At 65.8% G+C, this 15003-nt stretch overlaps 6 protein-coding genes across 6 annotated transcripts in view; 1 reads left to right on the forward strand and 5 right to left on the reverse strand.

Annotated features, from left to right (window-relative positions):
• The window catches only part of PFL1_06941 (uncharacterized protein), a gene marked incomplete at both ends in the record, with an annotated part of 1624 nt that extends 953 nt beyond the window's left edge, over positions 1-671 (reverse strand). The window contains 3 exons of the mRNA XM_007882813.1: positions 11-165; positions 338-441; positions 578-671. Coding sequence (XP_007881004.1) covers positions 11-165; positions 338-441; positions 578-671 — 353 coding nt within the window. The remainder of the gene's footprint in view (positions 1-10; positions 166-337; positions 442-577) is intronic.
• Positions 672-2216: 1545 nt separating this feature from the next.
• Positions 2217-4105, reverse strand: PFL1_05237 (uncharacterized protein; the record flags this gene model as incomplete). Its single annotated transcript, XM_007882765.1, has 3 exons — positions 2217-3586; positions 3700-3787; positions 3896-4105. The coding sequence occupies 3 exons, from the start codon at positions 4103-4105 to the stop codon at positions 2217-2219; spliced, it is 1668 nt and encodes a 555-aa protein (XP_007880956.1).
• A 681-nt stretch (positions 4106-4786) lies between these two features.
• On the forward strand, positions 4787-6906 carry PFL1_05238 (uncharacterized protein; the record flags this gene model as incomplete). Its single annotated transcript, XM_007882766.1, has 3 exons — positions 4787-4836; positions 4957-5470; positions 5599-6906. The coding sequence occupies 3 exons, from the start codon at positions 4787-4789 to the stop codon at positions 6904-6906; spliced, it is 1872 nt and encodes a 623-aa protein (XP_007880957.1).
• A 228-nt stretch (positions 6907-7134) lies between these two features.
• Positions 7135-8180, reverse strand: PFL1_05239 (uncharacterized protein; the record flags this gene model as incomplete). The annotated part of the gene is made up of 2 exons (XM_007882767.1): positions 7135-7686; positions 7821-8180. The coding sequence occupies 2 exons, from the start codon at positions 8178-8180 to the stop codon at positions 7135-7137; spliced, it is 912 nt and encodes a 303-aa protein (XP_007880958.1).
• Positions 8181-8634: 454 nt separating this feature from the next.
• On the reverse strand, positions 8635-12599 carry PFL1_05240 (uncharacterized protein; the record flags this gene model as incomplete). The annotated part of the gene is made up of 3 exons (XM_007882768.1): positions 8635-8940; positions 9071-10977; positions 11084-12599. 3 exons carry the CDS (start codon positions 12597-12599, stop codon positions 8635-8637), a joined length of 3729 nt encoding a protein of 1242 aa, XP_007880959.1.
• Positions 12600-14594: 1995 nt separating this feature from the next.
• The window catches only part of PFL1_05241 (uncharacterized protein), a gene marked incomplete at both ends in the record, with an annotated part of 3640 nt that continues 3231 nt past the window's right edge, over positions 14595-15003 (reverse strand). Inside the window, one exon of the mRNA XM_007882769.1 lies at positions 14595-14936. Within this exon, the coding sequence (XP_007880960.1) occupies positions 14595-14936 (342 nt within the window). The remainder of the gene's footprint in view (positions 14937-15003) is intronic.

Genomic DNA, 15003 nt, shown 5'->3' on the forward strand with positions numbered 1-15003 from the left:
GAGGAGGCACTCGCGCATCTCGCGGTCGCCAATGATGCGGTGGAGCTCTTGCCGGGCCTCGTCGATGCGGTCGCGGTCCTGCGAGTCGACGACAAAGACGAGGCCCTGGGTGCCCGTGTAGTAGTGCCTCCACAGCGGCCGGATCTTGTCCTGTCCACCGACGTCCTGCGAAGGGGGTGGGGAGAAACGAGGGGGGGGCGGGAGGAGAAGGAGGGTAGGGAAAGGGAACCATGAGGCCGTCAGCACAGTCTCGGTGCGACCAAATGATGCAGCCATCCGGCCAGGCCAAGCTGGGCCAACGCAGGCCAGGTGACGCGGCACGACGCCTGAAACGCACCCAAACGTTGAACTTGACATTCTTGTACTGCACCGTCTCGACGTTGAAGCCGACTGTGGGGATGGTCGTGACGCTCTGGTTCAGCTTGAGCTTGTAGAGGATCGCTGGTGTGGGGTGCGTGGACGGATAAAGGGGGAAGCGGGCAAAGGGGAGGCGAGAGGTCAGCCTAATTGCGTTTCCAATGACGACGACGACGACGACGACGATGACGAGGCCGCCGGAGGGCAATGGCCAACGCACTCGTCTTTCCTGCTGCGTCGAGGCCGAGCATGAGGATTCGCATCTCCTTGTTGCCAAAGATCTTGCCCATGGCCTTGCTAAACGAGGCACCCATGGTTGCGAAGTTGTGCGTAAGCGCGTGCGCCGTCGAGGAGGATCAGGTGCTTGCGCTGCGCGCTAGGGGTGAACTTGAGAAGCCGAGAGGGCGGTGACCGTCGCTGCACGAGGTGCGAAGCTAAGCGGCGGGCTGAGTGTGAGGCGTGACCTTTCGAGGGTTTCGATCGATGTCGGATGGCGCTAACTGCGTGCGATGTGGGCAGCGGTGTCTGCGTGGACGGATTTGGGCGGTGGGCTGTGTGGGCTCGAATGGACTGACGGTCTCGCGTCGGGGGCGTTGCAGGTAAAGGAGAGTGGGGTTGGGGATGGGCTTTGGATGCAGAGCGAGCAGGAGCGGGATGCAACGGCGCGAGGGATCGAGGCCGGGCAGCGAGGAGCGCGAGAGGCCGGGTAGGGAGTGTGCGTGTATGGCGCGGAGCGAGTCGTAAGGCGTCGTTTGAAGCGGATGCCAGCTATGCGTCTCGGACAAGGCGAGGAGCTGCGGGGGTGGGAGCGTACGTGGGGTTGCTACGACGACGACGACGACGAGGGAGGCAGCAGCGAGCGGATAGGAAGGGACCGGAGTCGAAGAATGGAGGATGCGGCGGACGGGGTGTGTGAGCGTGAGGCAAGAGGCGAGGCGAGGAGAGGGTGAGTGTGGGGGGGGAGGTGGTAAAGAGGTAGGATGGGAAGACGACCCAACGGCGAGGAGCCGAAGGGTTGGCCTTGGCTGGCGAGGCTTGCCTGCCCTGCCAGCCTGCCTGCGCTGGGCCCCTGGGCTGTCGGCCTCTGCACTCGACCTGGGCCAAGTTAGGCCAGGCTGGGGCTGCGCTGGGCTGCGCTGACGCTGGGGCCGTCGCGGTGTCTGGACCTGGCCTGGCCTGGCCTGGCCTGGCCTGACCTGCGCCCGCCCGCGCTGCGCTTTTGGCTCGCTAACCGGTGCGTGCGTGCGTGCGTGTTTGTTGGCCGGTCCGCCTGACGCCGCCATGTCCAGATCCACGCTCAGAGGAAAAGGCCTAGGGCCCCTGCCTGCCTGCCTGCTCATCCTCGACCCTACGGAAGCCTGACCCTAACTATGCGCCCAGCAACCGGGCGCGCCTCTCCGCGCCACCGTGACCACACTGCGAGCGATCCCGCTGCCTTCTGTCCACTCTCACACACACACACACACATCGACAGCACAGCCGCCACATAAACGTCGGCAGCCGTCATGGTACAGTGCATCGTTCGAGCCAGCATTGGACCCCCGTCGAGACGGACGGGCCGGCGCACGTCCCCCGTCGAACCGCAACGCATCCCAGCGGCCAACCACCGTTCAGCTGCCCTCGATAACAACCCCTACGCGACAACGCTCCGACCTCCCCACCGCATGCCACCGACAGATGCTCCCACCAGGGGCAAGCATGTGGCGAGGCGGTTTCCACGGTGCCTTGCGCGACAGCTTTCCGGGCATCCAGAGAGATACACGGGTTCGATTGCAGGGCATCAGGGGCGCAGATACATATGTACCCAGTTGCTCAAAGACGGCCGACCTCGGTCGCGCCACGTCGGCGACCCACGGTCCTCAGTTGCCGACACCGCCAAAGACCATGAGCTTCTGCACCAGGTACTCGTCGATGCCAGTCTTGCCGCCCTCGCGCCCAAAGCCGCTCTCGTTGACGCCGCCAAAGGGCACCACATTTTGCGAAATCAGGCCCGTGTTGACGCCCACCATGCCCACCTGCAGCGCCTCACCCACCCGGAAGCACCGCGCCACGTCCGACGAGAAAAAGTAGCCCGCCAGCCCCACGTTGACGTCGTTGGCCTTGCGCAGCACCTCGTCCTCGGTCTTGAACGTGTACACCGCCGCCAAGGGCCCGAAAGTCTCCTCGCGGTCCGTAGGCCCGCCCGCCGGCACGTCGGTCAGCACCGTCGGCTCGTAAAACAGGCCCTCGCCCCGCTTGCCGCCCACGAGCACCTTGGCGCCCGCCTTGACGCTCTCCCGGACGTGCTCGTCGACCTTGTTGACGCCCACCTCGCTCACCAAGGGGCCGTGGGTGGTGCCCTGGTCCATGCCGTTGCCCACGACAAACTTGTCCACCTTGGCCGCCAGCCGCTTGCAGAACTCGTCCTTGACGGCCTCTTGGACGTAGATCCGGTTGGCGCAGATGCACGTCTGGCCCGATCCGCGGAACTTGCACGCAATCGCGCCCTCGACGGCCTTGTCCAGGTCGGCGTCCTCGAACACGATAAAAGGCGCGTTGCCGCCCAGCTCCATCGACAGCTTCTTGAGCGTCGACGACGACTGCGACATGAGGATCTTGCCGACGCGCGTCGAGCCGGTAAAGGAAATCTTCTTGATGGCCGGGTTCTCGCACATCTCCTTGCCCACGGCCGCCTCGTTGTCGCCCTTGGCGCAGGTGACGACGTTGATGGCGCCCTTGGGGAAGCCCACCTTTTCGGCCAGGTGGCAAAAGGCGAGCGCCGACAGCGGCGTCTCGGCGGGCGCCTTGATGACGACGGTGCAGCCGGCCGCCAGCGCCGGCCCGGCCTTGCGCGTGATCATGGCGGCGGGGAAGTTCCACGGCGTGATGAGGCCGGCGACGCCGACGGGCTGGGTCTGGACAATGTTGCGCACGCCCGGCAGCGGCGAGGGCACCGTGTGGCCGTAGGTGCGCGTCGCCTCCTCGGCGAACCACTCGAGGAACGAGTTGGAGTAGGCGATCTCGCCCTTGGCCTCGGCGAGCGTCTTGCCGTTCTCTGCGACGATGATCTTGGCGAGGTCCTCTGCGTTTTCCTGGTGCGCCTGGTAGAGCTTGAGGAGGAGGTCGTGGCGGTGCTTGGCCGTCGTCTTGGACCACGACTTGAAGGCCTCGGACGCCGCCTCGATGGCGCGCGCCGTCTCGTCCTTGCCCATGTCGGGCACCTCGGCCACGACGGCATTCGTCGCCTTGTCTGAGGGGGGACAGGGTGGGAAGAAGACGGTCGAGTGGTTGTTCAGAGTCCGGTCAGCCGTTTTGGGGAGCGAGTGTGGCAAGCACGCAAGAGGAGAGGGCCTGGGGACGCACTGTAAACCTTGAGGGTGGACTTGTTGTCGGCGTCGACCCAGGCTCCGTTGATGTAGGCCTTTGTCTGGAAGAGGGCCTGGTTGTTGAGCTGAGGCGGGGCGACGAGGGGGGGTAGAAGGAGCAAGACAGACGACCGTGTCAGCGTCAGTGAGGAGGAGGAGGAGGGGGAACCCGTTGCGGTGTCGCTTGTGCGCACCTTTACGTCCTCCTTTCCGCCCTTTACGATTCCCTGTGGCATCTGCGGCATCTTTGCGAGTCTGGTGGTGGCAAAGGTGCGAGGGTGGAGGATGGGTTGGTGGGTGACGACGGCGGTGGTGGCAGCGACGAGGGGAAGACGTCGAGAGAGGGAGAGGAGGCTGGTGGTCGAGGTGGGAGCGACGAAAGACGAGGGTCGGAGCGGTGGCATGCTACGAGCGAAGCGGCGATAGCAGGGTGGGGGGTGGTGGAGTTAAAGGAGGCAAGGCTTGGGAGCGAGTCATGAGCCAAGGGCCCCGAGGCTCGGATTGAGGGCGGCAAACGAGCATCGGACGGCGGCTTGGCCTGGCCAGCAGGTGGCCGCCGAGAGAGGCAGGCAGGCAAAGAGGCAGAGGCCGAGGATGCGCAAGGTCACAGGTCGGTCGGGCAGCCGGCCAGCCCGACAGGCGGCCAAGAAGGCGGCGCACCGGCCACCTCGAGCGTCGACTTCAGATGCGGGGAAAAGGGCCCGCGGCTGGTTGAGCCTAGCCCTGGCCTGGCCTGCCTGTGGCCTGCCTGTCATCATCGCCCGCCTGCCCCCTTCCTCGTCTGGCCAGGCGGGCAAGTTGAGCGATCAAGTCGCCGAGCCTCGCCCTCGTCGGCTCCGAGGCTAGGGGGGGACCCGGCACGCCTGGACCGAGCGTGGCCCGCGCACATGGCCAGCCCCCCCGCCTGACCCTGCTTTCCTTCTGTCCGCTTCTTCTCCGCTCGTCGTCGCCATCATCCCTCGTCCTACACCATCACCGACACCACCACCGCCACCACCGCTGCCCATCCCTTCTCTCTCCTCTCCACAACTGCATAGACCTAGATCGCTTGACACCACCGCCATCCGTCCGCCCGCCTGCCTGCCATGTCTTGGTCGCCCCCCGTCCCGCCGTCCTCGGCCAAGGACAAGGACAGGTGCGTGCATCTGCATTCGTGCTTGCAAATCCGCTCCCGAGCCCCTCCTGATCAAACCCCCTGTCCATGTCCCGCTCTCCCCTCGTCGCTTCGCCCCCCCCCCCCCCCCCCCCCACCCAGCTTCGCCTACGAGTCGACCGTCAAGCGCTGGCCCGCCATCCTGACCCAGGTCATCGACAGCATCTACGCCGCCAACCATGCCCTCTCCTATTCGCGCACAGACCAGTCGGCCAAGATCGCAGAGGGAAAGGAAATCATCGAAAAGATCGCCGCGCTCAAGCACGACATGAGCCGCGACCGCCCCCTCGAACCCATCAACGTCGACCCAAACAACCCCGACGAGCGCGACGACGGCCCGCCCACCGACCTCTTTGACAAGACCATCCAGACCAACGGCTGGACCTGGTTCGCCGCGCCCTGGCTCTTTGCAGAGTGCTACCTCTACCGCCTCCTCCGCACCTTTTTCGCCCGCAGCCAGCACTGGCAGCGCTACGACCCCTTCAGCAAGTCCAAGCTGCACACCTTCAAGTCGAGCGGCACCGCCATCTCGGCCCTCGCCAACACCATCGAGGGTCTCGTCAACAAGGCCGCCAGCGCCGAAAAGGGTCCCGAGTCGACCCCCGAGGGTCGCGAGGTGAGCACGCTGCCAGCGGCCCCGGGCAAGCCTGCTTGCCTACTCCGACCAGCCCTCAATTGACCCCTTCCTTGCCTTGCCCTCGATGGCCTTTGCCCCTCCTCTCCACCCCGCGCCCACCTTGCCAGATCCTCTTCCACGAGATGGCGCAGATGTCGCTGTGGGGCAACGCGACCGACCTCTCGCTCCTCACCTCGCTCTCGTACGCCGACCTGCAGGCGCTCCAGACGACGGGCAAGGAGCAGCAGGAGGCCCGCGCCAAGTTCATCCTCGCCAACGACCTCGACCAGGCGTGGAGGCGCATCTCGTCGCTCAACGGCGGCCGCGTCGATATTGTCCTCGACAACTCGGGCTTTGAGCTGGTGTCGGACATGATCTTTGCCGACTGGCTCCTCTCGACGCCCCACGTCGACGAGGTCGTCTTCCACCCCAAAAACATGCCCTGGTTCGTCTCGGACGTGACGCCGCCCGACTTCCGCCACACGATCGAATCGCTCCTCGAGCCCAGTTTCTTTGCCAAGCAGGACGACGCCGCCGCCGTCGACCGACACCGCTCCATGTCGAGGACGCGCGACCTCCAGGCGGATGCATCCAAGTTCTCGTACAACCCCAACAGCGCCGCCGGCGCCGAGGGCGTCGCGGCGCACCCGGCGGGATCGAGGCAGCTCAAGATGGCGGGCTCCGAGGACCGCGGCCGCTCGCCGCACCCGGCGGGCAGCCGATCGCTCCAGGCGCGCGAGGGCAGCGTCGACCCCAACGGGCGCGGGCGCACGCCGGCGGGCTCGCGCTCGTTCCAGATGGACCCGGCCTACTTCCGCAACGCGCGGTCGCAGACGATTTCGCCGTCGCGCAGCTACGTCATGGACTCGTCGCTGTTTTCCTCGCTCTCGATCCACGACGAGGTGGCGGGCGACGGCGACGGCGGCGACGACGAGCGGCACGCGCGCGGCCGCTCGACGACGGTCAAGGACGAGACGCCGTCGTCGCAGACGCCCGTGCAGGCCATGGTGCGACGCTGGATGCGCTACCTCGAGCAGGGCAGCTTCAAGCTGAGCGTGCCGCTCGACACGCCGCTCGGCAGCGACACGGGCGCGTCCAACGGCTTCTGGACGCAGCCGGTGGGCTACGCCAACATGGCCGAGGTGGCGCCGGCGCTCCACGCCGAGCTGCGCGCCAAGTCGGACCTCGTCATCTTCAAGGGCGACCTCAACTACCGCAAGCTCACCGGCGACGCGCTGTGGCCCGCCACGACGCCGTTCCGCGAGGCGCTGGGCCCCTTGGCGGGCACCATCGAGGTGCTGGCGCTGCGCACCAACAAGGCCGACGTGTGCGTCGGACTCGCCGAGGGCCAGGAGGACGAGGTGAGGAAGCAGGACGCAAACTGGCGCATCAATGGCAAGTGGGCCGTCGTCCAGTACTGCCCCAAGGACAAGTAGAGGCGTGCGGGCATCATCCCTTCGGGAGGCACGGTAAAGCTCGAGATCTGCATCCGTGCGGCACGTAGAAGGATGCACGATGGCCGTCGTCGAGTAGAGAAGTGTATACGAGGGTCCGTTTGCCCCCCTTCCCGCTGTCAATAGAGAAAGCGATGCGCAGTCGGAGTGTTGGTTCCGTGGCCGTCGTGCCGTGCCGTGCCGTGCTGTCTTCCACCCGAGGAACGGACATCACTTGAAGGAAAACGGCTGGTCCAACGGCGGCTGGTCCGACGTTGCTTGCGGGCCTCGCTCCGTCCCTGGCGGCGGCGGCGCGGGTACGACGGCGTCGGAGCCCTTCAACCTTCGTTCTTTGACGCTGCGACTCTTGCTGACATAGTCACCGTATCGGGCATAGAGCGCCGTTTCAGCGAGAGCGGTGACGATGGCGGCGAGCAGGGAGACGAGGACGCGAAACGGTACGGGTGTGGATGTACCGAGGCCGTACCACACGGCGGCGACGACGGCGGCGATGCTGAGGAGTACGTTGAGGAGGACCGAGAGGATGGAGCGTACTTCGCGCCATGCTTCCGCATCTTGGTGCTCTTGTGTCGCGGTCGAGGGCGGTGCGAGGCCGGCTGAGATGCGCGCGGCGAGCGGGGCGGACGGATCGACCCCGGCGATGGAGCGGAAGGACGCTGGGATGCCGGACCGCGTGAAGGGCAGCGAGGTCGTGAGTTGGTGGTACATTGCTTCGTCTTGCGCTTTCCGGATGGCGAGAAGAGAGGCTTCCAGCTCCTTTGACTGTGACAGTGGTTCGATCGCGCATCCCGGCGACGAGCGTTGCGACGTTCTTGGTCAGCTCCTCACTTCCACGTCGGTAGGGCGGTATGGCGGCGATGCGCAAGGCAAGAACGGCTCGACTCGACTCGACTCACCCTCTCAGCCACTTTTTTGGGTTCGACATAGACCTCAGAGCCGGCCACGAGGTCCCAAAGCGTCCATCCATGCGCTTGCCCTCTCCCTTCATCGCTCATGTTTGTCCGGGCCCAACAGGCCAGATCGACAAGGACGCGATGCGGGATCGCAAGTCGCCCAGTCTCTGTCACCTTTGTTTCCTCCGCGCACGGTACAGCAGGACTGGATCCGTCCATCTTGACGGCGTCGGAAGACGCGGCGGCGGAGAATGAGCGGGGTAAGGAGGAGATTGCCTCCCGAATCGAGACGGGGATGCGCTCGTCTTTCCGTATCCCATCGAGTCGAGCCGTGGTGGACGGTGAGAGGAGCAGTGTGGGCATCGTTCTGTCGCCTGCTTTCGCCTCCCCCTTTCCTTTGTGTGTGTGTGTGTGTGGAGTGGGCGGGTACGATGCGGTGTTGCGTCAAGAGAGCGAAAGGGTGGAGAGGGAAGCGGGGAGGGTGCTGCCCGTGATGGTGATGGTGTGGTGGCAAGAAGAAGATGGTGGTGGAGGAGGAAGGGGCAGCGTGGTCCGAGCGGCTGCGAGCTCGGTGGACCCTGGCCTTCCTGCCTCCCGCCTCACTCGCCCGGCCTCTTGGCTGAGCACCGACCCGCACGCAACGGACGCCCTCTCGCTCGCTCGCCCACGAGCCATCTCGAGCTTGGCCTGGCCACCCGCACACAATCAGGAGGGACGCTAGAGAAGGAAGAAAGACGCATCGTCGAATGCATTCATGCCTTTCAAAGCCCATGACCATCTGTTCCTCGGGGAAACCAACCAAAAGAGACCGGCCGAGCTACGCAGCCACCGCGACTGCCTCGTCTGCGCCACCAGTCAGTCCCTGCGCAGCGCTGCTGCTCTCAGCCCCTGCCGCCGCCGCTATCCGATACTCTTGCTGCCACCGCACGAGGTCCTTGCGCAGTTGCGCCAGGTTAGCTGGCTTGGTGCGCCACTCGTCCATGCCGCACTCGTCGATGCCCCGCGCAATGTCCGACGCCGAGGACAGCGCCGAGATGGCCACGATCCGCGGCTGCTGCCGCCGCCCATCGCTCCCCTCGAGGCTGCAATGCGCCCGCATCAGCTTGCACGCGTCGAAGCCGTCCTGTTTGATCGGAAGCGCGCATCGACAGAAGGGGGTCAGCGAAGTCTCGTCGTCAGCCAACCAGTGTCCTGCAAACACCCTGCCGTTGGCCTCAGCGGTTCGGCCATCGGACTCCGCCGCCACCACTCACCATGACTGGAAGCGAAATGTCGAGCAGTACGACGGCCGGATCCATCTCGCGGAACTTGTTTACCGCCTGCTCGCCATCCTCGGCCTCTTGGAAGGGACAGCCGACCTTCTGGACGACGGTCCGGAGCAGGCGCATGTTAAGCGGGTTGTCCTCGACCAGAAGCACCGAAAAGGGCCGCTCGCTCGCCGTGCCACAGTTGCCGCTGCCGCCGCCTGCCGTGGCTGCATCAGTGCGATCCGGCATCGTGGCTGCGTCGATCGTGGTCGGAGAGGGCATCTCGAGTGGCGCCACTTTGGGTGTCGTAAACGAGTCGGGCGATGGCAGAGACGTGGCGGTCTGCGCCAGATCGGTCTCGAGGGTCAGCGACTCGAGCTCCCGTTCCAAGACCAGGTTCGTCGAGTCGACGTTTGCTGCGGGGCCGGATGCGGGCGGCAGTGACGAAGACGTCGCCGCGGAGCAGAGGAAGGTCGAAAGCGCATGCGCTGTACCGGTGTGCAGCGGCGGCCGCAGGCAGAGGCATTCGACGCCTGCTGTGTCGATCGCAGCTAACAGGCTGGCGCTGAGCGGGCCCGTCTCTCGCTCGTCGCAGAGGTCGACGACGACCACCTTCCGATATCGCTCGAAGCGGATGTCCGTCCTCAGCTCCTCGATGTGTGCTGCATCGTCGACCGGGAGGAGCAGCATCGACGCCTGCTCCGGAATCGTCGCTGCTTGCAAGCCGCAGTCGGCGAGCACATCGTCGCAGTAGGCGCGCAACGAGCAGGCAGCCCCATCTTGCTCAGTCGAGCAGAAGCGGGGCTCAAAGTAGGCCGCAGCGACGATCGAGGCCGATGCTTGGGAGCTGTCGGCCAGAGCCCTCCCGGCAGTCGAGTAGGTAGTGTCGACAGAGCCCATCTCAACAGCCAGCGAAATGGTGACCCGCGTCCCCTGGCCCTCTGCCGAATCCACCTCCATGCTGCCGCCAATCTCTTGCAGCAGAAGCTCGGCTAGAGCCGCACCAAGCCCGGTGCCCTGCTTGAAGGAGCTGGCCTTGGTAAACGGTCGTCGGTAGCAGTCTCGCACGAACTCGGCGCTCATACCGATGCCGTTGTCCCGCACCACGACGTCGAAGCTGTTCGCGATGGTGGTGACGGGGGCGGCTGCTGTGGCGCCGTCGGTGGACGCCGTCGGGCTGCTTGCTCGGCTCGACGACGGCTGGACGCGGACATCGACGACGGCCCCGGTCGCTTTCGAGAAGCGGAACGCGTTGTTGACGATCTGCTGCACCACCTTGCGCACAATCTGGCCGTCCTTCTGCCGGATCGTTGGCCTTTCCATCGCGGCAGCAGAGGGAGACGGAGCTTCGTGGACGAGCAACATCGGAGGCTTGTGGGACCCCTCGGTGGCGCGCGCTGCGAACCACTGTTGCTCGGCAAGAGCCGTCGCTTCCACGAGATCAACCAGGTCGAGCGTGGTGTCGGACGCCTCCGATAACTGGTCGTCGCCACCGCCGGCGCCGGCCGTGTCCGGGGCTGATACGGTGAGGTCGTTGACGTCGATCAGGTCGTTGATTGCCTTGTGTAGATCCTGCCCAGCCGAGAGGATGGCCTTGGCGAGCCAGACGGTCTCGGTGCGATCACCATCCGGCGTCGCAGCGGGTCCTTCGAGCAGCCGAGAGGCCAGCTGCGAAGCAACACCCGTGACGCCGTGCAGCGGCGTGCGCAGCTCGTGACTCATCTGCCGGATGAACGACACCTTGGCCCTCTCGGACTGCATCGCCCGCTGCCGCAACACCATGCTCTGCAGGATCAGCCCAAGCGAAAGGACAAAGTCGACGTCAAAGTCCTCGACCACGGTGCGCTTCTGGAAAGGCACGAGGAACACGAAGAGCGGCTCGGTCCGCTCGGCGTTCATGACGACGTGAGTGACTGCGGCAAAGTGCAAGGAGCGGGCACGTGGTAGAGACGGCGGAGTAAGCATGCCGGCCTGTCGCCCGTCTGCGGCAAAGGTCCGGTGGTCCGCAAAGTCACTCACCGCATGTCTGGGTGCCTTCTGGCACAAGCCTGCGCAACGGGGCAAAGGCTGTCGATGCCTCACTATCTTCTGCCTCCTGGTCCGCCTGGAATATGTCTGCTTGGGCCCAGCCAGAATGCTGACGCTGGAGCAGCCAGTCGAACACAGCCTTGCGGCCGGCGGCATGGTCCAGTGCGGCGATCGTATACCCTGTGAGATCGCCGTCTGCAGCGAGGACCGTCGGGGCGAAGACGGGCTGCTCGCGCTGCTGGTGGTGGTGGGTTTGTTGGCGACGGCTGTGCTGCTGCCGGTCCGTCATCGTCACGGGCAGAGACGGACGGCGCTCCGGACCGGCAGCAAAGATGCTCAACACGTCGATGGCGCTGTCCCTGCGCCTCGCCGCTGTGCCCCTCGCCACCGATGCCGCGCCAAACGAAGACACGTCGAGGCAGAAGGCAGCAGAGGCGTCCAGCGTCTCGCGCAACGTGGTCGCCACTGCGGCGAGGAAGCCGTCGTTGGCGTCCTGCTGAGCATCGCCGTCGCACATCAGAGCGTAGCTCTGCTGCTCGAGCAGCGCGGCCAGGTTGGCGGTGCTCTCCTGCATCTTCAAAACCCTCGCCGACCGATTCGCCTGCCAGACGCTCTCGACGGCCTTGCTGGCCATCTCGGCGATGGTCTTGAGCCGGGCCAGGTCCTTTTCCGAGAAGTCGGGCCGAGGCTCGACTCCGATGACGCACAGCCGGCCGATGGGGACCTTGACGTCCGAGTCGGTCGCGCCTGCCGCGCTCTGGCCTTCGCCGGTGCTGGACCGATTTGAGCACGTCGGCACTGCGGGCGCCGACGCCATCAGCGGAGCCGATGCGTAGAACTGGAAGCCCTGTGGTGCATCGACGCCCGAGTCCGGGTGGGGACCGAAGGGGAGCGACCGGAAGCGCCAGTCCTTGGAGCGGTCCCGGATGACCATGCACTCGCCCTCAAGCAGGAGGGCATGGGCACAGATCGAGGTCGACGTGGTGAGGCATGAGAGGTCCTCGAGGCCGCAGCCAAACGACGAAAAGAGGTTGATGTGGAGCCGGTCGAGCGAGGCCATCGAGACGGCGCCGTAGTCGGCGTCGAGGACGTCGCGGGCGTGCTGGACGTAGATGTCGAGGATAGGGTTGAGGGCGGGCTGCTCGAGCTTGTGGCGGATGACGGCATTCTCCCTTGCCTGCAGGCGCTCGAGGGGGGCCTTTGGCGGGGCAAGGTGGTTGTAGCAGCGGAAGAAGTCGAACGGCGATGTGACGGCGCCCGTCTTGGTGTCGATGACCTGGGGCCGCAGCGGGTCGGCGCAGGCGTCGGTCCAAGGGCTGGGGGTGGACGGCAGTGAGGCCGACAGCTGGGCTAGTGGCGGTGCGGGTTGCGGAATGCGGGTCCACTGCCCAGACTGATAGGCTTCGAGCCAGGCGTGCCAGGCGTCGGGCTTTAGGGGCGGTTCGTACGGCAGAGGGGCGGCGAGCCCCTGGGGCGTGGCCGGTGGCACGGCTGCAACGGCGGGCATGCTGGAGGAGCGTGGCGTCTCACAGGTCGCTCGAAAGATCTGCTGCTGCGACGCTTGGAGGAAGGTGAGGGCCAGCTGCGACGCTGATGGTTCAGCAATGCGTCAGATGGACCCTGCTCGCGGGCACCGTCGGGCAGCGAGCTGCGAGCAGAGGCCTTGTAGAGGCGGCTTGAAGGTTCGATTGGCGTCGTGTGGCGGGTCGCGTATATCTAGCAGGCTGGCAAAGTCTACGGTGATGGCGATGCCGATGGCGATGACCCAGTGTCGAGGTGCGGGTGTGCACAGGTGCGGCGATTCTGAGGCGGTGGAAGGCGTGTAAAAGGGCAGAGCTGAGGTGTCAAGGGACTGAAGCGAGGCCGCTGTGCGGCTTTGAGGTGGCGGTGAGGGCGATTATGCGAGTCCAAGCAGAGTGTGGTCGGAGTAGAACTAGGGTTGGATGGTCGAGAGATCGGACGGAAGAGAGCAGCCAAGGGAGGTCGACAGGGCGGAGAGGCGTCTAGCGGGGTGTGGGTCGGTCTAGGGGTCGAGTGAGCGGGTGGCGCGGTCTGGCAGGTCCCGTCGAGTCGATCGAGGTGGCAACGAGTGGCAATGCAACGGTGGGGGCAGAGGGCGGTGGGTGTGCTGAAGGTGGTGGCGAAGGTGGTGGCGGTAGTGGTGGGGGTGGTGGTAGTGGTGATGGCGGTGATGGTGGGGGGCCAAGGACAAATCTCGACGATGCCTCGCCAAGGCCAAGCAAGAAGCAAGGGCATCGGTTCAGCGGGGTTTCTGTCCGCCCCCGGTCGACGAGCAAGACGAGGGAAAGACTTGAGTGGCAAAGCAGCCAGGGCAGGCTAGGGCAAGCCCGGCCGCGGGGTCTCTCGCCTGCATCTGACTGCCCACCTGCCGGGCAGCAGAGGACGTGGACCCTGGATCAAGGCAGAGGCACGCAAAGGCCCCGCCTGGAGGCAGGCCTGCCTCGTGCACGCATCCGATAGGTCTGGACAGAATTTCCGCCTGGCCACGCCCATCGCCCGCCTGGCCTGGCCTGCTGGAATTAAAACTCGTCAAGCCTGGACTCGGTTCAGCCCGCCGTTCAGCCCGTCGCTTCCACAAGAAAACAACCCCAGGCGGACCTTCGACCTCGTCCTCGACCTCGTCCTCGCTCCCCACTCTAGGCTCGCTCAAGGAGCAGGTACCGGTACGGTAGGAGGTGGGCCGACGACGACGAGGAAAGGTCGAGTGCCCTCCGCCCATCCGGGTCGGTTGCACCCGGGTCCAGGAAACACCGCACCTCTCCGTGCGTGCATGTCGAACCTCGGCGCGCCGCACCGTCCAAGGCCTGGGCCTGGCCAGGCCACGGCGCTACTCCGACCCCAATTTCTCCGCCACCGCCACCGCAGCCAGCCCTCTGCCTCGCCCCGGATGGTGTGGCCCCCTAGCCTCCCTCGAACCAGGCGCCCGCCACCTGTCCTCCGCGGATCCCAGCCGTGGGCACCCACATGTGGGTCCACGCCCGGACAGCCGGCCGGGCGGCGGGTGCTCTATAGTACTATCTGTCGCTGCTGCCGCGGCCAAACCATCCGGTCGGCCTCTGCATGGTATGGCACTGACCGGATCGTTCAAGCGGTACGGTTTGTGCAGCAGCAAGCAGCCGTGGGCTTGGCATTAGTTACATCAAAACGCCGCAAAGTCGAGGGACAGCGAGGTGAGGTACATACAGTACCGCATACCAAAAGGACCGTCGCCGCAAGCGCGCGTCATGGTGGCAGAGAGCGTAGCGCCAGACCAGCGGAATCGGCCGGTCTGTCGATCGATCGATCCGGCCCGGCCCGCCCCGACGTGATGGGAGTCCAGCGTTGTGACTGTGCACACGGACCAAGCCTATCTGCCTTGGCGCGGCGTGGTCAAGCTACGGAGGGGACCCGGCTGGCCCTGCAGCGGAGCTTCTTTTTTTCCAGGCCTGCCTGTCAGCACCACCGCAGGCGGCAAGGCAGACCAGGCCGGGCGACAACCGAGTTACCGGCTGGCCCGGCCTCGAAGCGCGCGCTCCAAGCGCCCGGCACCGTAAGCGAGCGTCGTCTCTGCATCGCTCGAGTACGGCTGGCTCGCCACCTCGTCTTCTCCTTCGCCTTGGTCGCCGCGCCGCTCAAAAAGCAGGTTGAGCATCTCGTCGAGGTTGGCATCGTTGCGCTGCGCACCGCGCCCCTCTCCCTCGTCGTCGTCGTCGAGCAGCCGCTGGTCGTCGGACTGCGCCGCCTCCATCAGCATCTCGTGGAACCGGCTCCGCCGCCGACGCGCGTACGCCTCAAACGTCGCGCGCCGCGCCTCGAGCGGCGTCGACGCCCCCGACCCGCCCATCTCTTCCCCGCCGCGAAGCAGCGGCATCAGCAGGGGCGACGACGACGGCGACGACGACGTCGACGGA

Source organism: Pseudozyma flocculosa, assembly GCF_000417875.1.
Source record: "Pseudozyma flocculosa PF-1 unplaced genomic scaffold scaffold00018, whole genome shotgun sequence".
Taxonomy (NCBI): domain Eukaryota; kingdom Fungi; phylum Basidiomycota; class Ustilaginomycetes; order Ustilaginales; family Ustilaginaceae; genus Pseudozyma; species Pseudozyma flocculosa.